This window comes from Ipomoea triloba, chromosome 15 (assembly GCF_003576645.1).
Source record: "Ipomoea triloba cultivar NCNSP0323 chromosome 15, ASM357664v1".
In the NCBI taxonomy this organism is placed as follows: Eukaryota; Viridiplantae; Streptophyta; class Magnoliopsida; order Solanales; family Convolvulaceae; genus Ipomoea; species Ipomoea triloba.
In genome coordinates, this window is record NC_044930.1 from 2154320 (window position 1) to 2169266 (window position 14947).

Genomic DNA, 14947 nt, shown 5'->3' on the forward strand with positions numbered 1-14947 from the left:
GGAGTCAAAATCCATTACTGACCTCCCACCTCATGCACTTAACCACATCACATCAGCCGCGTAACGTAATTAACCGGGAATCGCCGGTCACTATCCTCCACCGACAATAACGTAAACCCCATGTTTAACTCCTTCTTAGCCCATTCTTAATATCATTAGCTCATCACTTAGCTTCTTCTTCTTCTTCCTCGCACCACTACACTACTCCCCGCATTGCATTCCGATCTTCTCCCTCAACTACATATTTGTTTATTGAGGAGAGAGAGAGAAGAGAGAAGAGAGAAGAGAGAAGAGAGAAGAGAGAAGAGAGAGAGAGAGAGAGAGAGAGGGAACGTTTTTTGTACGATAAGAAATGGCGGCGTTTTGAAGTCGGATCTCTTTCGAAGTTTGCGTCTAGGGAAAAGGAGGATTGCTCTGTAAGTCCACGTTTCCATTGTTGTCCTGTTTAACTAAGCAGTTTTGGAGCTCATTGTGTGGATTGTTATGCATAGTGGAATTTGAATGTGATTGTACAGAGTGCGTTTTTTTTTTTGTCGTTTGTATTGGAGTTTTGGAGATCGGGATTTAGCATAGGCATTTGGAAACCTGTGGATCCTTGTTCTTTGTTTATTCTCTCGTCTTGTCGTTTTGGCCTGCAGTTTTCGCTATCTATCGGCTTTATCACTTTCTCTGCTTTGCCTTGTTCTCAATGGCGGCATTCTTTTTAGATTTTTTTTTTTTAACTGTTTTTGGACTTTGAGTTTTCTGTTTCCGTTTTGCTAAATTTACTGCGGTTCTGGTTATTTTATTTTTAATGAATGAATTGAATTTTGGAGATACGGTAATTTACAGTTACCCTTTTACTCTCTGTAACCGTTTTGTTATCCTCAATCACGCCTCTTTTTACTGAGCCGCCTTTCACACTCCATTTTATCTGGTAATGCTTTGAGGTTAGAGGCAGATTTGTCATTTTCATCGAAAATTTTAAGGTAAAATTCAGTTTCCTGCTTGTTGATGATGCTTTTGATGCTCTATGTTGATAGACTAATAGTAGTTTCTGTGTTTGTAAATTGTAAGTTATATTTGTATGATGTGTGTGTTTGTGTGTTCTGTACATTATATGACTGATTAGATATTCCGGTCTGTCATTAACAACAAAGACAAGAATAGGATTGATGAATTGTCTTAAAATGTCCTTGATCGTAGTGGAACAGAATTGATGAGTTGTCTTAAAATGTGCATGATTCTAGTGACTCTATGATATGATATGATATGATATGATATGATATGATTTGATTTGATTTCCTAATGGAATGGAGATGAAACTATGAAAGGGAAAAGGAAAGAAAAGTCACTAATTTAATTCTGATCTGCAGTTTGTATGAATATGAAAATATGGTAGCAACGGTTTATGACACTGAATCTAAGCCTCTAAGGAGTTTTTGGATTTAAGATTGGTGAAATAAATTTGGGTTTTTGTGTGACTTACTGACAACATGATAGTCTTGCCACTGAAGTTGTACTTCCTGAGGAATTGCAATTTGCAAGTGAACTTTCTGAAAAATCTTGTTCGAGATGCAGATAAAACATGTGTATCTGACTCGCATCTGAGAGTAAGGCTTAGTTGAGTGGTGTTAATGGTGAATCAGCTTCTTGAGAGGAATGGTAGGAAAGGGAGTAGACAGACCTGTGTACCCTATTGCTGACCTAGGGAAAACTTGAAAGGAATGCGGAGTCAATAGTACTAGACTAGCATTTACTTAGATTTGACGCTATTCTCATAAGCACATTAGCAAAGATCCATTACTTAATTGATGGTCCATATTTACCTATGGATGCTATATTGTGAAAAGTAAAGGTGTAACATATTAAATTCTGTAATTTATTTAGTGATTGATCGGAATTAATGATATTAAGGTGATGTTGTTTCAGTAGAAGGCTACTGGCAGCACACCATTTCACATTTGATATAGTTATCATCTCAACATTAAGTTGGTTCAAACGGGCATTTATTCTTTGAGTGATTCTTGCTAATTATGGCTTCCTTATTTGCTTCAGTTTATAAGGTGAAATATTTTCAGCATGAGGGAAACTGAACGGAAGCAAGTTCAAAAGACTACTCAAATAAAGCGTGCTTCAAAGCCTGATAAAAAAGGTCAGAAACCACAAGAGAAGAATGGTGGCAAAATCTTGAAAGGGAAAGAAACAGATATTAAAGCCACATCTCCTCCTACAAACTCCCGTACTTCAGTAAGTGATCCAAACACGGGCCCTGAACCCCCTGAAGTTTATGAAAATATGGTTATACACTATGTGGATGATGCCAATAGATCTGTTGATACAATTCAAGATTCAAAAACAGTTAGAATGGTTGAGAAGGAGAGTAAGAATAAACTAGAGGGTTATTCATGTGAACAGGGAAATGATTCAAAGGAGGAAATGGAAGACGAATCTGATCCTGAGACAGTTAACGATTCAGTATCATCTCAAGGAGATCCACAAACTGTAGAAGACGAAAAACTAGAAAGAGCTTCAAGAATTTCCAGAAATGGATCCTCTGATAGCTCTTCTCATGCATTGCGTGGAAATTCTGATAATGGTGTGCAGATAAAGGCATCAAAAGGTGCACCTAAGAACACTACTAAGCCTACAAAAGGTCCATCTAAAGTGACAACTAAGTCTATATCTGGTAACTCTAAAAATATGAAAGTTCATCCGAAAGCAATATCAGAATCCTCAGAAGAACTGGATGATAGACCTCTTGAAGAGGTTAAGCAAGCAGCAGATACAACAGATGAATCTTCAAGCAGTGCCCAAAGTTTTGGAAGTGATGATGAAACCGTCAATACTGCAGAACATTTTGATCATGAAGACAGGGCAGCTTTAGAGCAACAAGTCCAGGAAATGGAATCAAGGGTTGAGAAACTTGAGGAGGAGCTGAGAGAAGTTGCTGCTCTTGAAGTTGCACTTTATTCTGTGGTACCTGAGCATGGAAATTCAGCACATAAGGTGCACACACCAGCAAGGCGCCTTTCCAGACTCTATATTCATGCTTGCAAATACTGGTCTCAAGACAAGCGAGCTACAGTCGCTAGAAATGTTGTTTCGGGCCTTGTTCTGGTTTCCAAGTCATGTGGTAATGATGTTCCAAGGTGTGTTTTAGCTTAATGAATATAGATGTGAGGTTTTTTTCTTTACTTTGCATGCTAACAATTGTCTTCTGCTCTCAATTAAGGTTGACATTTTGGCTATCCAATGCTGTTGTTCTGAGGGAAATCATCTCTCAATCATTTGGAAGTTCTTGTAGCTCAAGTTCTCTTACGAAAATACTTGAGTCCTCTGGAGGAAAGAAGGGTGATGGGAAACACCTGTCACTAAAGCCGAGTAGTAATGGTGTATTGCATTTTATTGATAATTGGCAAGAATCAAGAACTTTTACGGCTGCCTTAGAGAGGGTGGAGTCCTGGATTTTTTCTCGGATAGTTGAGTCAATATGGTGGCAGGTAATTAATCCACAGAATAATATTTTCATTTGTAGAGGAGGCCAGGAGCTTGTGTATGTAAAGCACATGACAGACTTTATAGTTTTACTAGTTAATTTTACCTGTCATGTTTTGCATGGTGAAATGGTTCTTGATAGAATTGCAATCAACAAAATAAGCAATTGTGTTCAGCTATTTTGGAAATCCTTAAAATGTTTGGAGTTTATAAGGCAAACACTTAGTCATAGAGGTTGCTAATTCTCTGATACCATTAATAGCAAGGAAGCAGCTTTATGAACTTTTTCCTTTAATATTCTTTATTAATGCTGGTTGATTCTTTATGTGTAGGCCTTTACTCCAAATATGCAATCTCCCAATGACAATCCATCAACTGGCAAGGCCGTTGTGAGATTATCTGGACCTGCTTTGGGTGACCAGCAGCAAGGCCGCTTCTCAATTGATCTATGGAACAATGTTTTCCGAGATGCTTTTAATAGATTATGCCCTGTTCGTGCTGGTGGGCATGAATGTGGTTGCTTGCCTGTATTGGCAAGAAGGGTATGTATCCTAATTACTTTCATTGTCCATTCATATCTGCTACTTCATTCTAATAGTTAATTTCTCTTAGTTCTTTTCCAAGTTCTGGCGCAGATAATTAAGGAAAGATGACTTTCTCTAGATATTTCATTTTAATTTCTTCATTCTATAGTTGGCTGTCGCCTATTTCTTTTATATGTGGGGCAATAAGCTTTACATCTTTCTACCTTTTGTGCTATCAGGTCATGAAACAATGTGTTGCCAGACTAGATGTGGCAATGTTCAATGCTATTCTTCGTGAGTCAGCTCATGAGATCCCGACTGATCCTGTATCTGATCCAATAGTTGACTCAAAGGTTTTGCCTATCCCAGCAGGGGATTTGAGTTTTGGGTCTGGTGCTCAACTAAAAAATTCAGTAAGTAATGCAGAATCTTTTTTTTTTTAATATTTATTTTTTAACTTAGTTTTAACATGGATCGAGCAAGATGTGGTGTTGCTCCCCACCCCCCACCCCCACAACAAAATTCTGGGCAACATCCTCATTTGGTGGAATGGCCCATATTCATTGATTGCAACAGAACTATTACTTTCAATTCATCAGTGTTGTTTCCAAATCTGATTTTACAGTGTTTGACCTTCTGTGATCCATTTCCTATTTAGTCTTAACACTTCATTGATGCTAATAGACTGGATTTTCTTCACAGGTTGGCAATTGGTCAAGATGGCTAAATGAATCATTTGGTATGGCTCTTGATGATTGTGCAGAAGATGGCCATGGCAACTCTGAGAATGATGATCGAGGGAGTGGACGTGAAAAAAATCATTTCAATCTTCTCAACGCCTTGAGTGACCTTCTAATGCTTCCAAAAGACATGCTTATGGACCGAACAATCAGAATGGAGGTAAATCAACTACAGAGCAGTTCTGCATATTTAGAAATATTCACCGTTACTCATTCTCGTGTCACTATGCCTCTTATAATTGTTGCAGGTTTGTCCATCAATCCATCTTTCATTGGTCAAGAGAATACTATGCAATTTCTCTCCAGATGAGTTCTGCCCCGATCCTGTCCCAGGCGCTGTATTAGAGGCACTTAATGCCGAGGTTTGATTGTTTATTTTCATATATATATCTTAGTAGCATTTACTCTTTTCCAAACTAGGAATATGAACAGAAAATTTAATTCCATATCCTTTCTTTCCTATTTCCAGTGTATCATAGAGCGTAGATTATCGTCGGCTGAATCAATGAGCAGTAGTTTCCCTTATCCTGCTGCTCCGGTTGTATATACTCCACCTTCCTCTACCGATATTGTAGAAAAAGTTGCAGAGGTGGACAGAAAATCCCAGTTGTCTCGAACCCCTTCTTCTATACAGAGGAAGGGATACACAAGTGACGAAGAACTGGACGAAATAGATTCTCCTCTGGCATCCATAGTTGACAAGACATCATCTGCACACTCTGAGAATGGAAATGGAAACATCAAAGACGACGAAAATAAAGGTAGTTTGGGATCCAATGCAAGATATGAACTCCTCCGGGAGGTTTGGAGAGCAACAACATAGATGCTTGTTTCTGGGTTGGTTGTGTTTGAATTGCTGGAATGCATGCCATGGTAAATAGAGGAGAAGTCTAAATTTTACAGAACATTAAACTATGATCAGTGTTTTCCTAGGTTAGATGGAGCATTACTTTTGTGTTTTTTGTTCCCTTTTAAGGTATGTATATGTGAATGAAATATAGAAACAAAAGTTATGAACCCAGACTCTCTTGAATACAAAGCATTGCACTGTTTTGTGCAATATTTACTGTACTTGTATTGTACAATAATAGATTATTACATCACCAAAGTAAAGACATCGACTCTTTTTTTCTTGAATCATGAGTTATTATCATGGAATTGCCTATTATCTTCCTGGTTTGGATTTGCCATTGTAATTCTTTATCGATTAGAGTCATAATAAGGCTGCACATTTGAGTATTGTAATTCTTTATCGATTAGAGTCATAATAAGGCTGCACATTTGAGTAGCAATTGGGAACGTTTTTATAAATCAAAGAGTTATTTACTCATGTTTTATTGGGGTTGACCCAATCAGCAGGCATAAAAGATCATTCTTAGTCACTCTAATCATTTGTTACATGTTTGGTTTGTGGAAAATAAGCAAATTATATTGTGGACTAGGATTCATCTTGTAATGTAGACGAGTTCAAAAATGATATTAATTGCAAGTACATGCAAGATGAACACTAGTCCATTGTATAACAATTCTGGAAAATAATTGAGGATTATAATTAAAATTCTATGGAAAAAATTATTAAGAAGATTAATACCCTTGTTTGATTTGCAGAAAAAATTTGTGAATATTTAATTTCATTGTTTGGTCAGATTTGGAATTAAAATTTCATGAAAAAATGAATATTTAATTTTATTATTTAGTTAAATTTCGAATTGTAAGGAATAATGATTATGAACACATTTTCATTGGACATTCTGCTTTCAATGGCATCCTCAAAAGTTTGAATTTTTTTGTGGTTTTTGAGATGCCAAAGACAAAAGACAAAAAAAAAAAAGAAAAACAAAAAAAAAAAAAAAACAAAAAACTGCACAGTCGTGCACTGTACGTGCTTGACTGGGCAAGGCCTGTGCGCCTCTTCTTTCCATTGTTTTACGAAAAATCAATCTTCCAAGAAGATCTCAAATAATCTCTCATTCACATAAGAAATATTTTTTAAAAACTGAAAAACATATGAGATTCATGAATTAAATTATGACAGCCATTTTACCCCATCCCTCCCACGCTCCCCCCTCCCCCACTACCATAAAACCAAAAAATAAAAAATCCATACAAAGCATATATACACGGATACACCTGCAGCTAGTAAATGAACTTGCCAAAAAATGTTTACCGAAAGTAAAATTTTCAAGCGAGAAATATGAGAATGACCATTTCAGTTCTTTAATTATATATGTAATCTCGTTTAGTCTCTAAATTATTTGTTTGGTGGTCATTTTAGTCCACATCAAATAGTGTTAAAACTAACAATAATAAAAGAGTAAATATACTTTAATTTTTAAGTGAAGCAATGTAATAACTAATTAAATAAACACATATTTTAGCACCATAAAAGCATTTGGAATTGATTAGTATGCATAAATTCAAGTGACTAATCACCCGGCCTCACAAATCCAGCCACAAAAATGGCTTAAAAGTCTATGCTAGTGTCTCCAAACTCAAATAACACTAGCACATAAACCATTGTTCTACCAATAATGCTTCTTCAATGGTGCTAAAGAAGCAAGAAAATATAATCAAAACAAATTGTTCTGTTTTGGGTGGACCTTGAAACGGTGAAACATATCCGACCCATTGTTCAAAATCACAACATACAAACAAACAAACAACATAGGATAACAGAAAAACATCGGGATTCAATTAGCAGATGGTGGTGGTGGTGGTAGTGGCCCCTGGAACGACGTCTGGCCCGGAGGTATTCTGTTGTAAAAATCATGCCAGTTGAGCATGACGGCCATGTTGTAATCGTCATCCTGAAAAGGAATGTCGTCATCCTCATATGAGGTGTCGTCGTCGTCGTCGTCTTCATCTATATTGGGGTGCACCTTCTCCTTCCCTTTCCTGCCCCGACCTTGCACGCTGCCCTCCCCTACTTTCTCCTTCCCCTTTCTGCTCGCCCCTTGCACGCCCCCCTCCCCCACCTTCTCCTTCCCTTTTCCACGCCCACCCTCGTTGATGATCACCCCCGTCTCCCGCGGTCGCCCTCCCTCGTTGATAGTTATCCCTTTGCTCTTCTTCCTCCCTCGCCGCTCTCCTCCCTTCTTTCTCCCCGCCTCCGTCCCTGCCACGGCTGCCACTCCTCCTCCCGTGGTGGGGCCCGTGTTGCCCGCGGCCGCCACAAGGTGGGGAGGTAGACGGAACGTCCACCTCGGTCCCACCTCTCCCTGCATGGCAACAAATTAAATACTGAATCCAATAAATTAACTAGTAATCTTATAAACTCATATATTCTCTCTTATTTTAAGTGGCGTGGATTACCTGCAGGTCCAGAAGAGAGTCAGCGGCCAGGGCTACCTGCAAGGCCTGCTCGTCCAACTTAACCTCTTCGGCCGCCGCCGCCTTGTTCCCCCGATCCGGACCACTTGCCGCTATGAGAATGCTCTCCAGAATTGCATTTCTCCAGCTGCTTCTGTTGCAAATTAAACATCATCGTTAGCATTTACAAAAACAAACAATCCTAATTACAGAAAATTACAAAGATATTATTTCCTTTTTTCATATATATATATACACGCACATCGCACGCTCTCCCCACACACATGTATATATTAATACTTTCAAAATGGGCTGACCCGTCTCACCGCGGACCTAATTTCTGACGAGCCGGTCTGCCAAGACCATGGACTAGGATTAATGCAACCCTAGTCCGATCCATGCAAATTGGTGGGCCCACGACTTTTTTTTTTTTTTTTTAATTTTTTTGTTAACTATATATAAAATATACGGAGTGAACTATATATACATATAGAGAGAGGATAATATATGGACGAACCTATATTGACCGGAATATGGAAAGGAGCCACGACCAAACCCTCTGGTGAGACTGAGGTAATTATACATGTAATTAGCTCATAATTAAGCATTAATCACCCCAAAAACATTATATATATATATAGAGAGAGAGAGAGAGGAGAGAGGAGACGATACTTGTTGCTCAAAGCTTGGTATTGACCTAAAAGCCCTTTACCAAACAATTGGGTATTGGTTGCCAACACGGCCGCCGCCGACCGGTTGCCGCTTCTTAGCAGCCCTCCGACGTCCACGCTGCATCATCCTCGCAACACAACCATAAAACATGAGTGTAATAAATGTAATAATCTAAGTATTATATTTATGAATATATTTTGCCTTTATTACATCCCATATAATCTCGCCCTTAATATCATGATATTACTTTAATCATTAGGCTTTGACTATATACCCTATTAATAAATTCTAAACCCCAATTAATACATTACTATATCTTATTACATTGAAAAGGACAAATCTTTAATGAAAAACGATATTTATTGCCGAATTAACGAAATTGATTTTACTTGTTGATAAAAAAAGACGAAATTCTCTTGCCCTAAGACTCATACATTGACCCGACAGATAGTGAAAAGTAAATCACGATTATTTAGCAACACATTAGGTAAGAAGATCAACGAATTGGTTTTATTTATATCTATATGTTAAGGGTGTATGCATATTACATGTACAAAAATATATAGAACAACCAAGTAATATAGTTTTGGTCGGTTGTTGGTTACGTTAGGGTTACAAGGTGGTGCAATGATAACTACGCTATTAATACACAAATAGCCTTGGAGGATTAAGGATAATATAACAAACAAATATATCAAAGAACAACCAAGTAATATAATACACAAATATAATTAATTAATTAAATTTGGGAGAATAATTAAATATGATATGAAACTAACCTTGGAGGTTGAGGTGGTGTAGTGGTAGCGGCGTTATTGGTCGGAGCCTCCATCATGCTATTCAACAACGAGGTATAGCTGTTGTTTTGGGGCATAACAGGGGAGGGTTGAGCCATGTTGAACCCTTGATTGTTAGGGTTTTGTTGGGCAACCGTGGGGTTGTAAGAAAACGGCGGCACGGAAGGTGCACGGGCAGCTTCATCATTTTGGGACGACTGTAGTCTTCCCTGGGCTATGAGATAGTTGGAGTAATCGTCTCTCTCATTAGGGAATCCTAGAAGGTTTTCATTTGGGTTGTTAAAACCGGGGTTTGGGGGGAGAGCCGACGGTGCTTGATTTAACGGTTGAGAGGTGAAGGTGAAATTGGTCGAAGGTGACACTTGATTTAACGATTGAGGGGTTGTGAAATTGGATGAAGGGTTGTCACGGTTTTGGGAGGGCAGAGAATACCCTTGATTTAGCTGTTGAGAGGTAAAGGGGAAATTGGTCGAAGGGTTGTCATGGTTTAAGTGGCGCCACGAGGACCCTTGGTTTAGTGGCTGAGAGGCGAAGATGAAATTGAACGAAGGGTTGTTGGGGTTCGAGGGGTGCAACGAGGACCATTGATTTAGTGACTGATGAGGGGTGAAGGTGAAATTGGACGAAGGGTTGTCATGATTTAGGTGGACCAACGAGGACTCTTGATTTAACGACTGAGGGGTGAAGAAGAAATTGGTTGAAGAGTTGTCTTGGTGATAGGATAGATCAGGCACTTGACCTACTGGTTGAGGGGTGGAGGAGAAGTTGGTTATAAGATTGGCCTGATAGGGGGGGTTATATTCTTGAGTTAATGGTGGAGGGAGGGAGGAAAAATTATTGGTTACAAGATTAGGCTGAGGATATTGGGGGTTGAGACCTTGATGATTCCATGGTTGAGGGGTGGAGTTGAAATTCCTCGAAAGAGTATTCAGATAATTTGATGAATTTGGCGACGCTTGATTGAATGATTGGGAAGTATTGAAGGCAAAGTTGGTGAAAGAGTTCTGATAAGATATATCAGCCTCTTGATTCAATGACTGAGGGTTAGAGGCAAAAATTGTCGAAAGATTACTTTGTTGGGAAAAGAGATTGTGCCCTTGACTAATTGATTGATGAGTTAAGGTCAAATTGTCTTGATACATATGAGAATTATCTAGACTCATCGATTGGGCAGCGGAAGTAAAACTACTTGAAAAGTTACCCTGATAATTGAAAAAATCTGACCCTTGACTCAACGACTCAGAGACTGAGACAAAATTAGTCAAAGAATTACTCTTATCACCCGACGACAAGAAAGAAGACATCCCATCGTTATGCATAAATTCATTATTGCTTGGCTGAGTGGGGAAGGTGAACTCTTGTCCAGCCTCATCATTTTGATTTCCCACATTTTCATCAACCAAACCATAATCACCATTAGAAGCAAAATTATCTAAATTATTATTCAAATGCAACAACGGACCTTCTGGTTGAGGAAATGAGAAACCCGAAAATTTAGGGTTTGATGATCCTATGTTTTGCTGGATCTCCTTGTCCATATTCTAGCCTGCATCATTAGCAGATATATCTCATCAACAAAAAGAAATATACAAAAATAAAATAAAATCACAGATGACAACAAAAATCTATTAAAAAAACATAGCGATATATTATAGGACCCTTTATCTGATCTTCTTTATCATCATATCAATCATCATGAATGTAAAGAAAGATCAAGTCCAAGCACCGAAAAAGCTAAGATTTAACTATAAAAACAAAGCCCGCAAAGTTTACTCACATATGGAATGTTAATTGACTAAAGAGAGGAATGCTACAATAATGCTCTCAGATAACAAATGTACATCTAAGAGTTGAGAGATGAAGTTGAAGGTGTGTTTGTATACTAGGATTAGGAGCTATTTATAATTGTAAAGTAGAAAGTGCACCGCGGCTGCAACGAGAATTTTATTATAACATTCAAACATATTATTCCCTCCAAAAATTTTATCTAATAATCAAACGTGTGAACACGTGTTTATTTATTTTATATTTATTAATTACTTATAAAGCGGTCCCACAAATTAAATTAATTAATTATGTAAAATAGTATCCAGCAGTATATTTTAATATGTAAAAAATTATATATAAATCATGAACACATTTTAATTTAGACATGCAGTCTGCTTTCCTATTAGGTAAGTAAAAATACCTTAAAAAAAAAAAAAAAAAAAAAAAAAAAAAAAAAAAGGTAAGTAACAAATTAAATGATTATCACAAGCCAGATACGAATTAAATTATGACAGGCATTTTACCCCACCCTCCCCCACTACCATAAAACCAAAAAAAAAATATCCATAAAAAGCATGTAATTAATTCACCTGCCGTAAATGAACTTGCCAAAAAAGGTTTACCAGAATAAGTAAAATTTTCAAATATTATTTGGAGGGATAATTGCATAATGCTCCTTCTATATATATAATATATTATCTCAGCCACTTATTGAGATTCATCAATGACGGAGAATTTTAGTAAAAATAATACATGGTTAATTTTATAATTATTGTAAATGTTCAAATTTATAATATTTATAAAATTGACCTCGCTTCAATTCCTTTCTCTTTATTTTTCAGCAACACTCAACTATTGATCTATACGTACAAATGGATGGATGAAATCAATCATTACTTTTTACGCAAACCTGTTTCACACATGAACCTTTTCTATATATTAGAATTTGTATCCTATAATGTAACTTTGTATGATAAATTTGTAATTATTGATGAGTCATTTATTCGCGACTAACTAATGAATGAAAAAGTATAATAACGATATATGACTATGTGTCATGGTACATATTAAATGGTACAAAATTTTATAAAAATGAAAATATACTTTTCTATGTAGAAACTGAGGAATTATATGAAAATTGTACAAACTTGTATTATTGGTTACGATTTTATCTAATTAACTCGCAAGATACATTCAGTATCCAAAAAGAAATAAAAGAGAAATTATGAATAATTTTAATTATAAATGAGTACAATTTTATAGTATGGTTCATTATTTAAAAATAAAATAATTATATTTCAATTTTGATTGGTTTACGTAGTGCAAATTTGAAAATTATATAATAGTTAAAATGAAATACCCACATAGTGTAATTAATGTGTGTATATAGTAAATTCATTATTGTAGATAGTGGAATTCAAACAAAAAAAAATGTAAGAGAAATAGAGGGATAAGAATTATGAAGTCTAGATTCTAGAAGCCCGGGAAAAATTGAGAAAAAAATAAGAGTTAGTTTGTACACGAAATAAGAATCACATGAACCTTTCCCTATATATATATATATATATATATATATATATGAATTTGTATCCTTTAAAGTAACTTTGTTTGATAAATTTGTTATTGATGAGCCATTTTTTTTTTTTTTTTTGAAATCAAAGGAGGAAACTTCATTAACAAATCAATAAAGCAACAATTTAATTCATGAGTAATTAATAAATGAGAAAAGTAATGATATATGATTATATGTAACGGTAAATATTAAATGGTACAAGATTTTATACGAATAACGGTATACTTTTCGATATAGAAAGTGATGAATTATATAAAAACGGTACATACTTATATTATACGATTTTATCTAATTAACTAGCAAGATACATTTAGTTTGCAAAATAAAACAAAAGAAAAGGCCAAATTATGAATTATTTTAATTAAAAACAATACAATAGTTTGGTTCATTATTTAAAAAAAAATTATATTTTAATTTTTATTGGTTTAGGTAGTGTATATTTGAAAATTAATATATAATAATTAAATGAAAAAATACCCATAGTGTAATTGATGTGTGTGTTTATATATATAAAATATTTTTTTGTCTAGTCTAATTTTTTTAGCTCTTTTTTTTTTCTTAATCTTCCTTCTTTTTTCTTAATATACTACACTCCCTAAACACATCAAAACTGAAATATAATTCTTTTTTTTTTTAATCATGAACTAAACTATAAAATTGTATTCATTTTAAATTCAAAGTATTCATAATTTCAATTTCTTTTGTTTTATTTTGCATACAGATGTATCTTGCAAGTTAATTAGATAAAAACGGTAACCAATAATACAAGTACCATTTTCATATAATTCTTCACTTTCTATATAGAAAAGTCGTAGGTATTTAATATTGTATTATTAATATGTACTGTGACATATATCATTATCTTTCTCAGTAATTACTCATTAATTAAATTAGTCATCAATTGCAAATTACTCATTCTATGCCGAGTAAATTACCAAAAATAGTCCCTCAACTATGTTGATTTCACCAATTTGATCCTACTCATATTGGTTTACGTCCGAGTATGAGTAGAGTCAAATTGGTGAAATCAATATAATCAAGGGACCAAATTGGTGAAATCAATATAGTCAAGGGACCAAGTAAATTACCAAAATGGTCCCTTGACTATATTAATTTCACCAATTTGGTCTCTTTCATACCCGGACGTTTACTGTCTAAGTCGCTGGAGGATCAAACTTCAAAGTGGTTAAAAAAAAGATAGCAGAAGGAGAAAATTAGTCAAATCAATATGTGTAGGACCAAATTGGTTATATCAACATAGTTGAGGAACCATTTTGATAATTTACTCTTCTATGCCTTTGCACCTTATTCTTTATACCTTTTTGAATTTTAATTTTTTAGCAGTGCCAGTTATCAATAAACATTAAGGGTGTGTTTGAAAACCTGAAAAAAATCATTTTCTAAGGGAAATAATAGAGTAAATACGATTACCAATAAACATTAAGGGTGTGTTTGAAAACCTGAAAAAATCATTTTCTAAGGAAATGATAGAGTAAATACGGGAAGATGTGCGTAGGGTAAGTGCCTGATATTATTGATTGAGGAGATGGGAGGTTTAAGGTACGAGCTCGGGGTGCAGACTAGACCGGGAGTCAAATCTCAGAGGTCTCAAGTGTTGTCAAAGTCCTCTCTTCAATAAATGCGGGTATTTATAGGGGAGCGAGGGGGTGAGGGGGTGACGAGTTCCAAGCTACCGGCATTCCGCACACGTGAGTCAAATCTCAGAGGTCTCAAGTGTTGTCAAAGTCCTCTTTTCAATAAATGCGGGTATTTATAGGGGAGCGAGGGGGTGACGAGTTCCAAGCTACCGGCATTCTGCACACGTGAGTCAAATCTCAGAGGCCTCAAGTGTTGTCAAAGTCCTCTCTTCAATAAATGCGGGTATTTATAGGGGAGCGAGGGGGTGACGAGTTCTAAGCTACCGGCATTCCGCACACGTGAGTCAAATCTCAGAGGTCTCAAGTGTTGTCAAAGTCCTCTCTTCAATAAATGCGGGTATTTATAGGGGAGCGAGGGGGTGACGAGTTCCAAGCTACCGGCATTCCGCACACGTGAGTCAAATCTCAGAGGTCTCAAGTGTTGTCAAAG

The 14947-nt window shown here is 36.1% G+C and overlaps 2 protein-coding genes across 3 annotated transcripts; one reads left to right on the top strand and one right to left on the bottom strand.

Moving 5' to 3' along the window:
• The first annotated feature begins 159 nt into the window (after positions 1–159).
• Positions 160–5878, top strand: LOC116006968. 2 transcript variants are annotated; one of them, XM_031247516.1, is made up of 9 exons: positions 160–416; positions 2038–2229; positions 2398–3131; positions 3215–3482; positions 3810–4019; positions 4241–4414; positions 4704–4901; positions 4990–5103; positions 5211–5878. In XM_031247516.1, exons 2-9 carry the CDS (start codon positions 2062–2064, stop codon positions 5562–5564), a joined length of 2220 nt encoding a protein of 739 aa, XP_031103376.1. In that variant the 5' UTR covers positions 160–416; positions 2038–2061; the 3' UTR covers positions 5565–5878. The 2 variants fall into 2 exon arrangements, with proteins under 2 accessions (XP_031103376.1, XP_031103375.1); XM_031247515.1 differs by having other exon boundaries at positions 2038–3131.
• A 1553-nt stretch (positions 5879–7431) lies between these two features.
• On the bottom strand, positions 7432–11057 carry LOC116006785 (putative uncharacterized protein DDB_G0286901). Its single transcript, XM_031247273.1, has 5 exons — positions 9502–11057; positions 8723–8839; positions 8568–8618; positions 8054–8204; positions 7432–7959 (listed from the first exon to the last, which is right to left on the bottom strand). The coding sequence occupies exons 1-5, from the start codon at positions 11055–11057 to the stop codon at positions 7432–7434; spliced, it is 2403 nt and encodes an 800-aa protein (XP_031103133.1).
• Positions 11058–14947: the final 3890 nt, after the last annotated feature.